Here is a 16,493-nt window from a genome sequence, read left to right on the forward strand (position 1 = left end):
AGAGTGAAAAAGGCACAAAAGATATGTATTCAGTGTGGATAAAAAATAATTGTGTGCCTTGTGGACAACAAAAATGGGGGGACATATTGGATATTAATGATCAAGAATGGAAGGATATTTTTAAACTTCCATTTTTAGTGACAAAAAACACTAAACAATGGTTACAATTTAGAATAAATCATACATAATTGCAACAAATAAATATCTTTTTAGATATACAAATTACAGATACTGCAAATTGTACTTTTTGTGATGAAGAGGTTGAGACTATAGAACATTTATTTTGGAACTCTGAAAAAGTTCAGAATTTTATCCTGGAAATTGATTTTTGGCTTGTATCGAATGATATCAGCATTCCCTTTACTAAAAAGAATTTTTTGTTGGGAGATACTTCTAGAGGCAGAAGAAGTCTGGTTTTTAATCTTTTCTTCTCAAAATTAAACAATTCATGTACAATTGTAAATATTTTAGAGAACAGTTATCTTTACAAGCATTTAAAAACATTGTCAAAGATTTATATAACATAGAAAAATCTATTGCTGTCAGAAATAACAAACTAGAGCAATTTAATGAATTGTGGAATATTTTCACTGTTATGAAAACTAATTTATATATACTTAGATTTCATTCTAAATGATGAAACAATAAATAACATATGTACAATGCCAACAGATAGATTAAGAAATTTACCAGGGAAACTAAAAAATCTTGTTTTTTTTATTATTAAATTTTATTATTATTATTATTATTTTTTATTTATTAATCTATTTTTATTATTATTATTAATTTTTTTTTTCTCTCTTTCATGTGGTTTTTTAATTTTGTCCCAAATCCTAATTATCTAATTTTTTTCCCCATTAAACAAACTGCTTTCAAATCTGTATGTTTGTTAATAAATTACATTTTTACTGCTCTAGATTTATCTATCTGTGGTTTTTTTCGTTGTTATTCTGTGTGATGTGTGTAAATATTATTATTGAAAATCATGTATGTACTAACAAATACTAACATCTGTATATATTTTGATATTATTGCTACTAACGTTAATGAACCGGGATAAGGTAACGGTACTCGATGTTTTCAAACTAACAAATGTTCAGTTTTCAATAAAATAGATAATATATATAAAAAAAAAATGTAAAAGGTGTTCTGGGCACATTGGTATTATGTAGGACTGGTTTTTGCCTAGAGAGCTGTTTAAATTACTCAGTAGATTACTTAGATTTGTTTTGAAGTCAGAAGAGGTACCATTACTTTCGATTGCCATGATAATCAACCTGTGACTGTCAGTTATATTGTGAATATTGTCTATTTGAAAAATCAAATTATTCCTATATTTAAAATACTTCACCACTGACTATAATAAAAAGTTCTTTTCATTTTACTTCACCTCCATACTTATAAATGTTATCACTTGGCATTTGTGTCATCTCTCAAATCAATTTCTTAAGATCAACTCCTCTTTTTCGCGATCAGCAAGGATACCCTGCATAGTTAACAATTTCAAATTGATAGTTATGTCAAGGTTAACAATTTTTCAAACCTTTTGTCCTCTGAAACTACTTGACCAATTGGAACCACACTTGGTATGAATGTTACTTGGGGTATCCTGCATAGAAATGAAATGGGGATTTTTGAGCCACCGAAAAACATGGCCGCTGTTACTAAATAGAACATAGGGGTCAGACCATGGATTCAGAAACGGTAAAAAATGCCAGTCATTGACAGACAAATTTTGGAAATGACCGTTGACAATTTTCCAATATCGAACATAAATAATTGTCAACCCTTGCAAATTACAGTCTGCATTGTTTTATTAGTGTATAAACATCCTGTCTACCTGTCTCCTAATTGTTATTGGAAATTAATTGACAGATGTGTGTCAATTTTAGCTGATATGCAGCCACCTGTGACTTTGATTTACCTATAACTGATTAGTTTATTGCATAATTGAATTAACGTTACACGTGCAGCCCCATTGCATATACAAATTGATTAAAGTAACTCAGAGAATCTTCATACATTTATTAGTTTATTATTAATTCAGAAAAAAGATTGACAAGTTCACCATTTTCCTGCCGATCTTTCAGAGGTAACAAAAGCATGTGGAACTGAAACTACAAATCAGTCGTAGATTGTAATTATTAATTTGTCGATTGAATTGTTTCAACACAGAAGTCAACAGACCATATAAATCAATATACAAAATGTGTTTGCGATTTTCTTTTTTAAATAATCAACAATTTTTTTCATCACTCAGAAGTTTTCGGCTCTTCGCCTATGTGATGAAAAAGACTGTGAGATAGGATGTTTTGTTTACATGTTAGAACGTCCATGTGTGGTTGAAATCGTTCACTTGCTCTGATATTTTGTAAAAGACGAGTATGTGATGAAATAACACACTTTCCAATATTTATTTTAAAATAACAAAGATTTTTTTTTTAAGCTTATTTTTTATCTGAGCATGTAAAATACTGACAAAAACGTCTGCTGAAGTTTGATAAAATGTCTGACATGGGCTGTCAAAATTATGGACCCTTGGGTCAGACAGTAGTTATTCTCGTATATCTTCAAATCCGTTAGGTTTTGCTAAATTCTGTCACGGGTAAAAGTGTCCAGCATGATGAGTTCTATCAGCGGTTAAATTTTCATTTTAATCCATTAAGCCATGTTGGGGTTGTTGCCCTTTTTCAACGTTTTTGGCTATTTTTAATAGTACTTCATTCAAAAATCTTCTCCTCTGACACTACTTTACCAATTGAAACCAAACTTCAAAAGAATGTTTCTAGGGGTATCCTGCATAGAACTGATGTGGGGATTTTTGATTCGTGGAAAAACATTGCCACTGTTACTTAAAACAGAACGTAGAGGTCAGACAGTAGTTTTTCGCATATTCCTTCAATAGCTGAAATGATCCTTATTATTAGGACTACTAAAGTCTTCAGGGATAAAAGTTGTCAGACAGCTCCTTGCAAGAGTTATTGCCCTTGAAAGGGGAAAAATGACAATTATTTTTTTTTTTTACAGTTTTCAGCCAATATCTTGAAAAAAAAAAGATAGATAGAAAGAAACTTTCAATCGCTGAAATGATCCATATGATAAGTCATATCAAAGTCTTCTTGAGTCAAAATTGTGGGACAACTTTTTGTTTAATTTATTGCCTTTGAATGGCAAAATTCAACCAGGTGAGTGATTTAGGCTCCTTTGTTTATTCTATGTTGAAAAAAGAATTCAAAGGTTGAGAATGACTGACATATTATTTCAGAAATTTTTTTATATATATTGCAGTTAATTCTGACTTGAGTCTGCAGCTTGATGATAGTAACATGTCTGCTACACCAATGACAGATGGAGGATTTGCTATGATGTGGGCAGGTGTTCGTGCAAATTATGGAATTACGAATGGACAGGTTGCTTTTGAAGTGAAAGTAAGTCTATTACTTGTAACTTTTTGGCCTTTATTTACTTGTTTAATAGAACACTTTTTAAAGCTAGTGCACCTTGCTTATCAAGAATTCTTGAATTGTTTTACTTGTTATAATGTAGATGAAGAATGGTACATGTTCAGGGTTTGACAATAGGGTTAGTATTAAGTATAATGTAATCGAAACATCTTAAGTGGAAAAAGAGAACTTTAATGATTTAAGTCATAAAGTAAAATTTTTAACACCTAACCATATGAAGTTTTATATTAAAGAGAAGATTTCAGTTTGGGAAACCACTGCTCGTCAGATCGCCAAATACGAGTAGATGTGTATTTTGGCAAGTTCTCATTAGCTGATACTTGTCAATTTGGCAACCGTCATTGGCAAGTTCCAAGGAAAGTTAAACAGCCAACAGATTATCTAGTAAAACATCCTTTAACATCATACATTAAAAATTTGTTCCCTACATTTTAAAAAGTTTAGTTTGAATATGTCAAGTGAATTTTGGCATGATATGCACAATTTCATTGACTTGTAATGCATTGTTAACGATCTGCCATTTTTATTTCCGGTAAACGGGATGTGCCAAAACCTACATGATGGTCCCATTCTCGTATTAGTATTCAAACGAAATTATCTTTGTAACTTAAGATTTGTTACCTTGCAAATTAGTGTTTATTGTCATAATAAGAATGAACAAGAAGCAAATGAAAAATATTTTCTCGTTTCATAAAGATGAATCTGCTGAAATATAATTTTATTTTTAAAATATGAGTTCAGAAATGGAGTACTTATTTTGTTACTGTAAAGTACATAAACTTCAATGGGAGAGAATATTCGAAAATGGAAAAGTTTTTGTTAAACTTAAAAACAAATGAAAAGATAGTTGAAGAATGAAAAAGAAAGGCAGAAGATGGTCAAATCCAAGAGAAAACAGATGATAGTACAGAAAAAAAAACCCAAAAAATTGGCTAGTTGAATTTGTATTCGGCTAGCAAGATCAATATTCCACTAGCCAGAATGGCAAGTTGATGAAAAAAAATGGTTTCCCACACTGAGATTTTCTTCAGTTTTGTAATTCTGATTTTACTGTAAGGACTCTTTATTTTACAATTAATTTTCAAAAGATTTTGCCAATTAATTTCCACATCCCTGTCACCTCTGATATTATATCAAATTAAAAAACAATATTTTCAGTTGTTGGAGAATTTAAATGTTGATCATTTACCTGCAGAGGAAATAACTACACATGTCCTAAGAGTTGGTTGGTCAGCTTCATCTACATCAATGCAGTTGGGTAAGACTGGTCTTATGTTGAAAAATTTGGGGTCGGATCAAGCAGAGTAAGGCTAATAATTCAGGTCTGTCAATGAGCATCATGTTCCTCCTACAGGGATGGGGTAATCATAATCAGTAATCATTATAAATTATGATTACAAGTAATCATATGCAATTGATTACTGGGTGAAAAGTGGTGTAATCATGATAACTTTTTGATTCCATTTTAATTACATTACCCCCAAAAATGTTCTGTAAAAAAAGATTATTAAGGATCAGTATTTCCCTTTTTACATTTTATCAAATTTAATATTTTCATTAATTTTAGGGACTGAAAATTGAGGTTGACTGTTACACATTTTATTAGTATGCCACTGCAATTAAATTTGTTTTTACTTTTATCTTGTTTCCTGCTACCTATATACCAGAGCAGGTAGAGAATATACAATTGAGAAGGATTTTTCAATTAGTTCTTGATTATTTGCAAAATTCTCTATGATCTAATGGGAAACAACTGGAGAATATACTGCAGTATGTCTTTATTTGTAGATTACTTTAGTGGCTTGATCCGATGTTTATGAAAAAATCAAGTTAATGGAATTATACTATAATCGTAATCTTTTTTGTCGCGTCGCCAGGCATCCGTCCGTCCGTGTTTTCCACACTTTTTTTTTATGCTTTTACCAAATATGTTTGTTTTTGGTATGGTACCTTATTATGAAGAGTTACAGATTAAGCTAGACTTTGGTTATGGATGAATGATTTTTATGGAAGTTATGGCCTATGGACATCGAAAATTTCAGGGAATTTACAGTTTCTGCACTTTTTTTTTGTAATGCTTTCACCAATTGATTTTAAATTTTGTATGTAGTCTTACTATGAGAAGTTACAGATTAAGTTTGACTTTGGTTAGGGTTGATTGATTTTTATGGAACTTATGGCCCTTGGACTAAGAAAATTTCAGTGAATTTAAAGTTTTCCATACTTTTTTTATTTCATGGGGGACATTGGAACGCTGTTCTTTATTTAATTTTGCTTAAAAGAAACAAGCTTTTTCCCATTATACCTAAATACATGTACTGTGTTATATCAGTTTAAATCACAATTTAATTAAAAAATTGAAATAACCCCAAGAAACTGGGTTCCAGAAATTTTGGACAGAAAAGGGGGGTCCGGTTAAAGGCAGATCAACTTATATCTTATACTCAATAACAGTGAAAATACTCCAAACTGGTCACCACTGGGACAAGATGAAATGGCCGGTTTATAGGGATAGCCGGTTTTGTGAAAAATAGCAATGTATTCTAAGAGTTGTTTCCATTTATGTGTTCTATAAACCTACACCTCGTCAGTTTGTTGGTTGAGACATGTTTTTACCTATTAAAAACTTTAGGCTCTTTGTTACATTTCAGGGCTTGTATCATTTGTAAATGATTTGATTTTATAAACCGTACTGCCGACAAAATAATGTTCACGGTTTTGAAAGAATGTGTATTAAAGATCAACGGGCTATTGATAGTAATTAATCATTTGTATTGTTTTAGTTACTTACCTATCAACAAAGTTAAATGATTTTACCTCTTTATTGTTTTGGCTTTGGTACAGATCACATTAATTGACAATTTAAAGATTGTACTATTAAATGATTTGTACACACCAATTAACACCCAACCAGTGACAAAATGTGATGTTTGGATTAAATTTGTAGTTTAAACTACTGTCCCCTTCAGTAATCATCTGTCCACTGATGAAGTGCAAACTGGTCAGTGAATGAATTTTAACTACATAATATTATGTAATCATTTACAGTTTTGTTGACACATTTGTTATCGGTGAACAATAACTGGTTGGCTGGAATGGAGAGGTTGTTTTTACTTGAATTATGTAGCTAAAACTTTGAAAAACCGGACAATGTACGGTTTTAGGGGGAAGGCTGGTCTATTGAAGTCAAAACACACAGGTTGTAAGGTATATCGGCTGGGACTTTTGAAAATGGCCGGTTTGAAATAAAGACCGGTTTTCTGAGGGTCAGGTTTTGAGAAGTTTCATTGTATATACGGTAACCATGTCCTTCGTCAACGTTAAACGGTTGTACTTCCGTCGCTCGAACTCGGATGACTCAAACACCAGGGTTTTCTCTAACACAATTTGAAGTACCCAAATGTTTCTCCTACATAAACTATAAATAAAATCTTGGACGTTTCGAAAAAACTGGAACTGACTAGTTGGTCTGTTCGGTGATAAATCTTAGAGGATAACCCTCATTAACTCGCCAGCCATTTTGTCAGCTTGGATAATTAAACGTGTGAAAAACTGAAACCCTATCATTAATCAAAGTGTAATCAAGGGAACCTAAGTTATAGCGGTAATCAAAAGAATGTAATCGAGGGACAAAGACCAGACATGGAAAACAGACATATACAACAAAGAACATAAAGTAACTAAAATCATACATACAAATTAACAAAAGCAAATGAGCAACTTGGACTCCACTAAAAACTGGGAGCATGGACCAGGTGCACTGGTAGGGTAAGTGTCCTCTGCTTTTCTAGAAACACTCGCTGAGTTGCTCATAAGAAGTCAAGTCCGGGATAGACAAACGAGGAAAGGAAAACTATGACCCATTGAATAAATCAGTTTTTATGGTGCAGATGAATACACCATAATGATCCACGAGTTCATTATGACGACCATAAAACTTCTGTAGTGATGACTTCAATCTTGTAGCAACATAACCCTGTTTCAGAAGCCTATTTGTTAGAGTTCTAGCGCAATACAAAAAGTCTGCATAGTTTCGGCAAGCTCTGGCATAATGTATGAGTTGTGATGTGAACACTCCATCCGAGGAGCTGAAGGGATGTTGCCACAGATGAAGGAAAGGACAATTCTGAATGAAAAGTCATCACATTTGTCGTAAAGTTTGGTCAATAGTTTTCCTTTACCAACGACTTCTAAGTATAGGTCAAGATGTGAGGCTGACTTCAAAGTGTCTGTAGTATCCTTTATCTCAAGTTCTTAGGGGTAGATGCGATGTATCAAATCCCTGAAATTAGGATTGTTTAAAGATAATACGTCATATTTATAGCGGAAACTGAGATTAAAGGATCTAGCCAAACAATATTCTTTCTTTCGGATCAGTTCAGCTATAAGTCAGCCTCATAAGAGTGAAAGAATAGGTCAGCAAGTATAGGAGCACAGTTTGTTCCCATTGGAATGCCGACTTTGTTGAAGAACACGTCCACCACACTGGACAAATATGTTGCTGATTAAAAATTCCAGCATTTTATAAAAGTGGCAATTTAAGTAATCACAGGGAATATTTAAGTCATCACTAATTAGGTGGTTTTAATCTAACATAGTACTGATTGAAGTTTGAAAATGTTCTGAAGTTGGCAAGATGAAAGCACCAAAGAAAAACAGATAAAAAAAAAATATTTTTACCAAATTTCGAAATCTGAAAGTTTTTTAAAAACAAACACAGCATTTTTAATGTCCATTAATCAACATAATCCTTCTGAAAGCAAATAAAAAATAACCAAGAACTAACGAAACTTTGTAGGAATTTCTAACGATAAAGAAATCTGCAACGAAAAAAAATCAGGAAATTTATAAACTTAAATTTCTCCAACTCTTGATGACTTTCAATGGTCCCTACCAAGGTTTGACTAATTTATAGATTAAGAAGCCCTGTTTTATGGCTGAATTTTAATTCACAGGTGAAGAAGCTCTATCATATGGTTATGGTGGGACTGGTAAAGCCTCAACTGACTGTAAATTCATTGATTATGGACAGCAGTTTACAGCTGGTGATGTCATCACTGCCTATATTGTAAGCACTTTTCACACTAATAGGGGGGGGTTTATACAACACAAAATAATTGTGGTCATATAATGGTAAGCAACTGTTATATATACCTTAGTTGTTTTTGCATGAATATTAATTAGTTAAACTTATATCAAGGTTTCAAACCACACTAGGAAGGTTGGTACTGATATGGGAGTCATGGCCTTGAACGTGTTTGAATTAAAGGGCCAAAAACAAGCATTTAATAGAATTTAACTACATTGTAAGTAATTCCAATAAATATAAATGCATATGCCTGTTTATGGGATTGTTCCACTGTTTCTATACCACTAAGGTCCTACTGGAAATATGTTTAGGCATTAAGACTTGAACCATTTTGGATTGATCAGGGTTCTCCATGACCTCTCTTTGCATGGCACTGCACCATGAATTCAAAATGAGGCCATGTTTTCCTTTGATGTGCGCCATGTATTCAAACTTGCGTCACACATTGCAAAACAGCAATGTATTTCCCAATTACTCTTGCTTATTAATCACCTTTACCTGTCATGAATCAATATGATTGACATGTGTGTTTGTTCTAATGGTAATAACGGTAATACAGTGTTTTGATTGGTGATTTCTGATGGGTTAATGTGTCAGAGAGTGAAACGTGTGTGTAAACAAAATTCAGTCAAATTTACGATTATCACTGTAACCGAATCAATAAGATTCAAATATGCGTAATGATTTCTATTGTTTTTTTTGTTTTTTTTTTTTAAATGAATAAAATTTGATAACTTTTCATTTAATAAAATATAGAAAGTATCAAGAGTTGAATTAAATTTGAGAAAGATTGGAGAGGGGGAAGATCTTAAATTTATACAACAATGTCTTTACGATGTCAGCATTTATCTGACACTGAAAGGGTGATGGATCGTCTCCCAAAAGCTCAAAAGTATTGTTTAATGACAGATTCGAATGAAAACGACATTTGACTGTCTGGGATATTTTGATTAAATTATCAAGAACTTTTTCAATGATATCAACAAAATGACCACATCTACAAGTGATTTTAATTTCTGTAGAGCTGTGAGCATATGGAAGTGAAAACTTGATATAATTGAGTTAGACAGTACAGACAGAAAGATTTTCCAATTGTTGATTATTAATTTCTATGTTGAAGTTTTTGCTTTTAAATATGTCTCATTCAACCTTATCATACTTTCTTTGGCAATTTATTTACTGTGTGAAAGGACATGCATCTTGATGAAAATTTGTCTCGCCAGATAGTGAGCCATGCATTCATTTTGATCCATGGAGATCCCCGAGTAATGAGCCAGAAACAAGCATTTTCGTGTTGTCCAGACAATAACTTGACTGATGTCTTTAAAACACAAGATGACGTACCACCTAAAGAAGGCTGTAATTCATTTTTGTAGTTTTGAGTTCAACCAATCAGGAATTAAAGACCAAAAAAGGCTACTTCGATTCTGGTTAAATTCTTATGCAATTTTCTGTACCATATTGGTCAGAATGGTATTGATTTTGGGGGTTAAGATTTGATTATTTTAGAAATTATGGGCCAAAAAGGGGGCCAGAAACATGAATTTTCCTGATGTCCAGACAATATCTTTTACTTTTGAATGTATCGCTTTGGAATTATTTAACAAGGTGCCATACAATCAGAGGGAGGCTGGGATTGGTGCCATACTACCAGAGGGAGGCTGGGGCTGACTTTGGGGGTTAAGATTTAAACTTTTTTGGAATGAGGGGCCAAAAAAATGGGCATGTAACAGGCATTTTCCTTATGTTGGGACAATATTTTGAGTGTAAAATATGAAAATGGATGGATCTTATTTATAAATTTTATTCAAGGTACCATACCACCAATGGAATTTCGGGTTGTGAGTTGAGCCAAGTAGGAATAAGAAGCCAGAAATGAGTTTTTTTTTGGTTTTTTTTTTGTTTTTTTGTTTTTTCCCTGGATTATAATTTGAATAAAAGGGAATGAATCACTTGTGAAATTGTACCACAAATGCCATACCCTTAAGGAAAATCTTGTATTAGGGACAATTAGTTGAAATTTTTCTTTAAGTATTAGCATATTTAACTTGGCCATTTTTCAACACTATTGTGGATGGTACATACTTTGCATAATCCAAATTCAATAAGTTTTATCCCTTACTATTCAAACATTTGTTATTTATATGTAATAAAGATGTGCACTTCCTATTGAAATAGAAGTGTGGTTTTCTGTGAATGAGCAGATTTCTGATTTTTTAATCCGTATTTTATCATTACTAATTTTACTGTTTATTTACTTCCCATTTTGCCAATTTCCACTTCATTGTTGTTTCTGGTATTTTATCCCAGTTGAAGAGGACAAATATTTGATATAAAATTTTGTCATTTTTTTTAGTAGTTAATGGTTTTATTGGAACATACTTAGTGTAATTTGTAACTCATAAGTTTTTATATTTTGTGTAGTATTTATGCATATATTGAAGAAATTCTAATAAACAGTGATGCGGATCTGTACATGTTATCAGTCATGTTCGCTTGACCTCTAATGCTCAAAGTTTTTTTCCTGTAGGATTATGAAATGGATGAAGATGAAGTGTATTTTTCATTTGCCAAGAATGGAGATGATCTTGGTGTGTGTTTCCAAGAGCAAAAATCCAAACTTGATGGGAAAGCAATGTTTCCACATATTCTTACCAAAAACACATCCTTTGAGGTTAATTTTGGTGCACAGGTAGGTTTTTTATATGAAATATCAGTGTGGGAAACCACTGCTCGCCAGCTCACCAAATACGAGTAGATGTGTATTTTGGCAAGTTCTCATTAGCTGATACTTGTCAATTTGGCAACCGTCATTGGCAAGTTCCAAGGAAAGTTAAACAGCCAACAGATTATCTAGTAAAACATCCTTTAACATCATACATTAAAAATTTGTTCCCTACATTTTAAAAAGTTTAATTTGAATATGTCAAGTGAATTTTGGCATGATATGCACAATTTCATTGACTTGTAATGCATTGTTAACGATCTGCCATTTTTATTTCCGGTAAACGGGATGTGCCAAAACCTACATGATGGTCCCATTCTCGTATTAGTATTCAAACGAAATTATCTTTGTAACTTAAGATTTGTTACCTTGCAAATTAGTTGTTTATTGTCATAATAAGAATGAACAAGAAGCAGATGAAAAATATTTTCTCGTTTCATAAAGATGAATCTGCTGAAATATAATTTTATTTTTAAAATGAGTTCAGAAATGGAGTACTTATTTTGTTACTGTAAAGTACATAAACTTCAATGGGAGAGAATATTCGAAAATGGAAAAGTTTTTGTTAAACTTAAAAACAAATGAAAAGATAGTTGAAGAATGAAAAAGAAAGGCAGAAGATAGTCAAATCGGAAGAGAAAACAGATGATAGTACAGAAAAAAAAACCCCAAAAAATTGGCTAGTTGAATTTGTATTCGGCTAGCAAGATTAATATTCCATTAGCCAGAATGGCAAATTGAGGAAAAAAATGGTTTCCCACACTGAATATGAATTTTGTACTTCAGGTAAATCATGCCTAATAATAAGGGGTCACAGAAGTTTTTTTTATTTTACCCCTCACTTACAGAGAAGGGGGTAAATTGTTTTAGGGGTGTCCGTCTGTACCTCTTTCCTTCCTTCCATTACACTAGGGTGACCCATCTCTTATCTGCTATTCCTATACCACTGGATGGAATTGAATCTTAACTTCAGATGATTTTCATTACATATTCCCATCATGCAACTCCTATTTTAGATTTTGATTCAAATGTTTCACATAGCAAGTCATGGACTTAGCCATTTGTGAATAAGGGGAGGTGGAGGACCCATCTCTTATCCCCTACTCCTGCTATAGTACTGAATGGAATTGAATGAAACTTTCATAGAATCTTTATTACATGTTCCCATTGTGCACCTTCTATCGTAGATTTTGATCTGAATCAATTTAGGCATTTTGGATATCCAAAAATGGACTTAAATATTTGTACATCTACTATTATTGAGAAACTTTGATTAATGTTTGCCTATATATATATGTATATTAGCATGTTGAACTTAAAAACTTTTTGTCTATTTATGTTGTAGACAGTACCTACTTCTTGTAATCTGGAACCCAAAAATTGTCAAACTAATTTTATTCAAACTTTGCACTCTGTTGATATACATATTGAAGATATGCACATGGAAATGTTTTATTTACTTTTTTATACATTTTTTATCATGTTGCACTTAACAATTTTTGTCATCTTATGTTGTGGACAGCACCTCCTAAAAAGGTTATAAAATTAATATAATTTAAACTTTGAACTGTTTTTATACACATATTGATGAAGTGCACTTTTTATGGAGAAATTTTAAAACTTTTTCCCCACATTTTTAACATATTTTAACTTAGCATATACTGCTGCAAAAAAGGCTAGTATTAGTGGATTACTTTACCAACCCCACATTTTTTTTAACTTGCTTATTGTTTATATACAAATTAAAGAAAGTAACAGCAGTTAAAAACATAATGGGTTTGGTTTGTTATTTCAGTTGACTGAGTATCTATAAAACATTAAGGTATAATGTGTTACATCATATAAAGCACCAGAAAGCTGTATAATTACATATCTTATCCAAGAATTTTTAAACAAGTTCAGATATTTCTTTTATGTGCTGTAAAAGCTTTGTTACAAAGTATTGAAATGAATGAAATTTTGCTGGAAAAAAAATTCTTAACAAGGGTCTAGTGTTAAAAACCAAAATAAAATTCCTGTCTTGAATGCTTTTAAATTGTAGCCTGAAAACAAATGGATGATGATGAGTCAAGAACATTACCTAATTTTATCTCTAAATAGAAAATATTGGAAAGTCTTATCTTTTTTTCCCACAGGAAGAGCCATGGTTTGAAGTAAAGGAAGACTTCATATTCATTGACAAAGTTCCATTGGAAGAAAGGGTTCGTGGAATTGCTCCACCAGCCAAAAAAGAAGAATGTGAGGTAATCTATGAAATTGTCTCCAGTTTCATGTTGATTAGGCAAAGTAATGGAACAGTTTTTCAGTTCTACCATTTTGATCAAAGTGGTGGGGCTATAAAATACAGCCAGTATTGGCCCTTAAATACCATTATATTTTTATTCTTTTGTTCACACTTGTGTAACAAATGGTATCGTACATGTGCATCATAATTTGACAAATCTGAAATGAATGAATTTTGACAAATATTGATGAATTTTGTTTAAATAACTTGGTTGCACGACAATAATATTGAAAATGTATAATATTGAAACATTTTATTTGTTGAATGCATGGAGATCACTGAAGTGATCAAAGGGAGGGTACTGCAACATTTGCATGTAAGGAGATAAGAATAGCTTTGAAAATTTGAAACACAGGACACTATAATGTTCAACAATAAAGGGAAATTTCTAATTTGCAACTGTCCATTTCTTTAACTTTATGATAGTCTGTATAGACCTGTATCCTTCTCCACTAGTTCGAGGTTCTCTCAAGTCATCATAGTGATTTCTATTTCTTAAACCTCATCAACTCTAATTTTTTTGTATGTGTTTTAGATGATATGTATGGTTGGATTACCAGGTGCTGGTAAAACTTACTGGGTGGACAAATATGTAGCTGAAAATGTGGAGAAAAAGTACAATGTTCTGGGCACCAATAGTATCATTGATAAAATGAGGGTAAGCTAATGAAAATTTTCTTCTTCTTTCTGTTATGCCATTGTTTGAATTATTGTTACAATCAGTAAAAATGTCTAATTGAATTGTACACTAACCTTTAGTCAGTTGTTCTAACAGTGTACCATGTTCTTACTTTTTTGTCTTGTCTGTGATGAAAGAAGCAGAAAGGGAGACTTGTATTACTTTTATAGGTTCTGTGTTAAGTTTTCTTATTACATCAGTTTGATATGAACCACTTGGTCAATCATAATTGGGATGCAGTTGTAATAGCATCACTATATCACAATGCCATATCTGTTTTATGCACATTTCCCCAAAAGTCAAAGTCAATTGACCTTGGCATTTCTGTTTTAAGATTTCCATATCTCTTTCATGCTTTGACTTTTTTACTTTAACATCAGTTCATCACAGTTTACTGAAAAATACATATTATGTATATTGCCTTAAGCAATAGTTAGAAATTTTCATCAGGAATGGTTTTTCAGTCAAATATTTTTTTACTTCTCTGCAAGTACAGGATGCACATACTAGTTTTACTGCTGTCGATGATTATGAATTCTTCATAATTTTTTGTGGGCTATTATTTTGAAATGAATGGACTGTACAGTTTAAATATTGGTTGATTTATGTTTCAGTTACACCTCAACTTTCTAAATTTCTTATGTTTAATAATTTTCTTGAGGAAATTTGTTATGTATCAACTTCTTGACTTGAATGAATTTCTTATAAATTGTACTGCAGTGTTGTAGCTAGGTCAAGTTTAGGTGATGAACCTGAACATTTTTAATACACAAGTTTGACAGATCTTATTATTGGTAGGGGTTACAACATAAAGTACAGCAGTAGCCAGGATAATAAATGTTCGATGGTAAATGTTGAAAGTAAGAAATATTTTTGTAGAAGCAGTTATTATGTAATTTGTTGCTTCAGGTAATGGGTCTTCCACGTAAGAGGAATTATGCAGGTAGATGGGATGTTTTGATTGACCAGTCCACTAAATGTCTGAACAAGCTATTGGAAGTTGGTGCTTCTAAGAAAAGAAATTATATCCTTGATCAGGTATGTAGGGAGGGTTTTGTAATGAAAATTAAAGGTGGCTGCAGAGTGGCTGTTGTACTTTTGAAACAATCGGTGCGTGAAATTCGGTAATATTTGTTCCGGTAGGGATGCAGCAATGTTCCTCTCCGATGGTGGAAAAATTGATTAAAGTATTAAGATGGATTATAGTGATGATTGATCTGAAAATAACTTGTTATAGATGGCATACACACGTTGTATTGGTATGAAAGACAACAAGTCATAGACAAGTGGCATACATACATTATTAGGGATGACATGTGATATAACTCAGGACATGGAAGATGTTCATGGATAAATCATTGATTTAGTCTGATTGCAGGATTTTGTAATGCAATATCTTGAAACAGGAATTATTTAAATAAAATAAAATGAAATGAGGAGTTTGTTGTGTAATCTCATTTTCTGTATGAAGCAGTCAAGTTAGTTATGATAACTGCCTCTAAGATATTAATCAATCCACTAGTGGTTTGTACAGGTTTTATTTTCTGGCATGCCTAGTGATAAGCAATCTTCAAGCATGAAATGTGTGTTCATTATTATTGATATGTTAAATGCTAATTTTGGTCATATGAAGTTCAGTATCTTGTTTCTCAGCCTATTCCATTGGAACAACAGAAACTTCATCATCTCCCTCAGTAATGTAATTTTGCCAAGGAACAGAAGTTGACTGGCTGATGTTGACCATGGTATAAACCACATTAGATTTTACAGAATCAGACATATAGAACCACGTACATCATCAATGGATTAATTCACACTGAAATCTCTCGTTACAATAGAGATGTTGATTATTACCTTGGATGTGCTTATAAACTTTATAACATAAAAGATATGAATAGGAATTGGTTAAAGGCTGTCAGAGATCACTTTGTTAGGATGAGTGCTTCATGTAATGTAAACAAGAGAATCACTGAAAATAACTTATTCCAGTCACTAGTATTTACAAATTTTCAGAGGATTTAACTACAAGGCATACTGTTGAATACAGCATCCCTAACCAAATTATATCAACAAATAGGAGAGTAACTAGATAATTAAACTCATATGACCATTCTTAGCATTAGTCATAAGGGAGTTTAATGTGTTTCAATTTACATAAACCATTCTGCAGCCACCATTTGTTTATTATTTCTCAATGTTTGATGGTAAAGTCATTGTTATATGTAGCAGTTGATATGTAGTGTATGTGAAAA

The 16,493-nt window shown here is 32.1% G+C and overlaps 1 protein-coding gene across 2 annotated transcripts in view; it reads left to right on the top strand.

The window, feature by feature from the left end:
- Positions 1 to 16,493, top strand: part of LOC148623229 (heterogeneous nuclear ribonucleoprotein U-like protein 1) — a 51,579-nt gene that overhangs the window by 17,886 nt on the left and 17,200 nt on the right. For both annotated transcript variants that reach the window (XM_088564902.1, XM_088564900.1), the window contains exons 6-12: positions 3,289 to 3,428; positions 4,623 to 4,722; positions 8,420 to 8,532; positions 11,084 to 11,245; positions 13,414 to 13,521; positions 14,098 to 14,220; positions 15,151 to 15,279. In XM_088564902.1, coding sequence (XP_088421028.1) covers positions 3,289 to 3,428; positions 4,623 to 4,722; positions 8,420 to 8,532; positions 11,084 to 11,245; positions 13,414 to 13,521; positions 14,098 to 14,220; positions 15,151 to 15,279 — 875 coding nt within the window. The remainder of the gene's footprint in view (positions 1 to 3,288; positions 3,429 to 4,622; positions 4,723 to 8,419; positions 8,533 to 11,083; positions 11,246 to 13,413; positions 13,522 to 14,097; positions 14,221 to 15,150; positions 15,280 to 16,493) is intronic.

Source organism: Perna viridis, chromosome 2 (genome assembly GCF_037379345.1).
Source record: "Perna viridis isolate PV_CMFRI_1.1 ecotype Kerala chromosome 2, ASM3737934v1, whole genome shotgun sequence".
Lineage (NCBI taxonomy): Eukaryota > Metazoa > Mollusca > Bivalvia > Mytilida > Mytilidae > Perna > Perna viridis.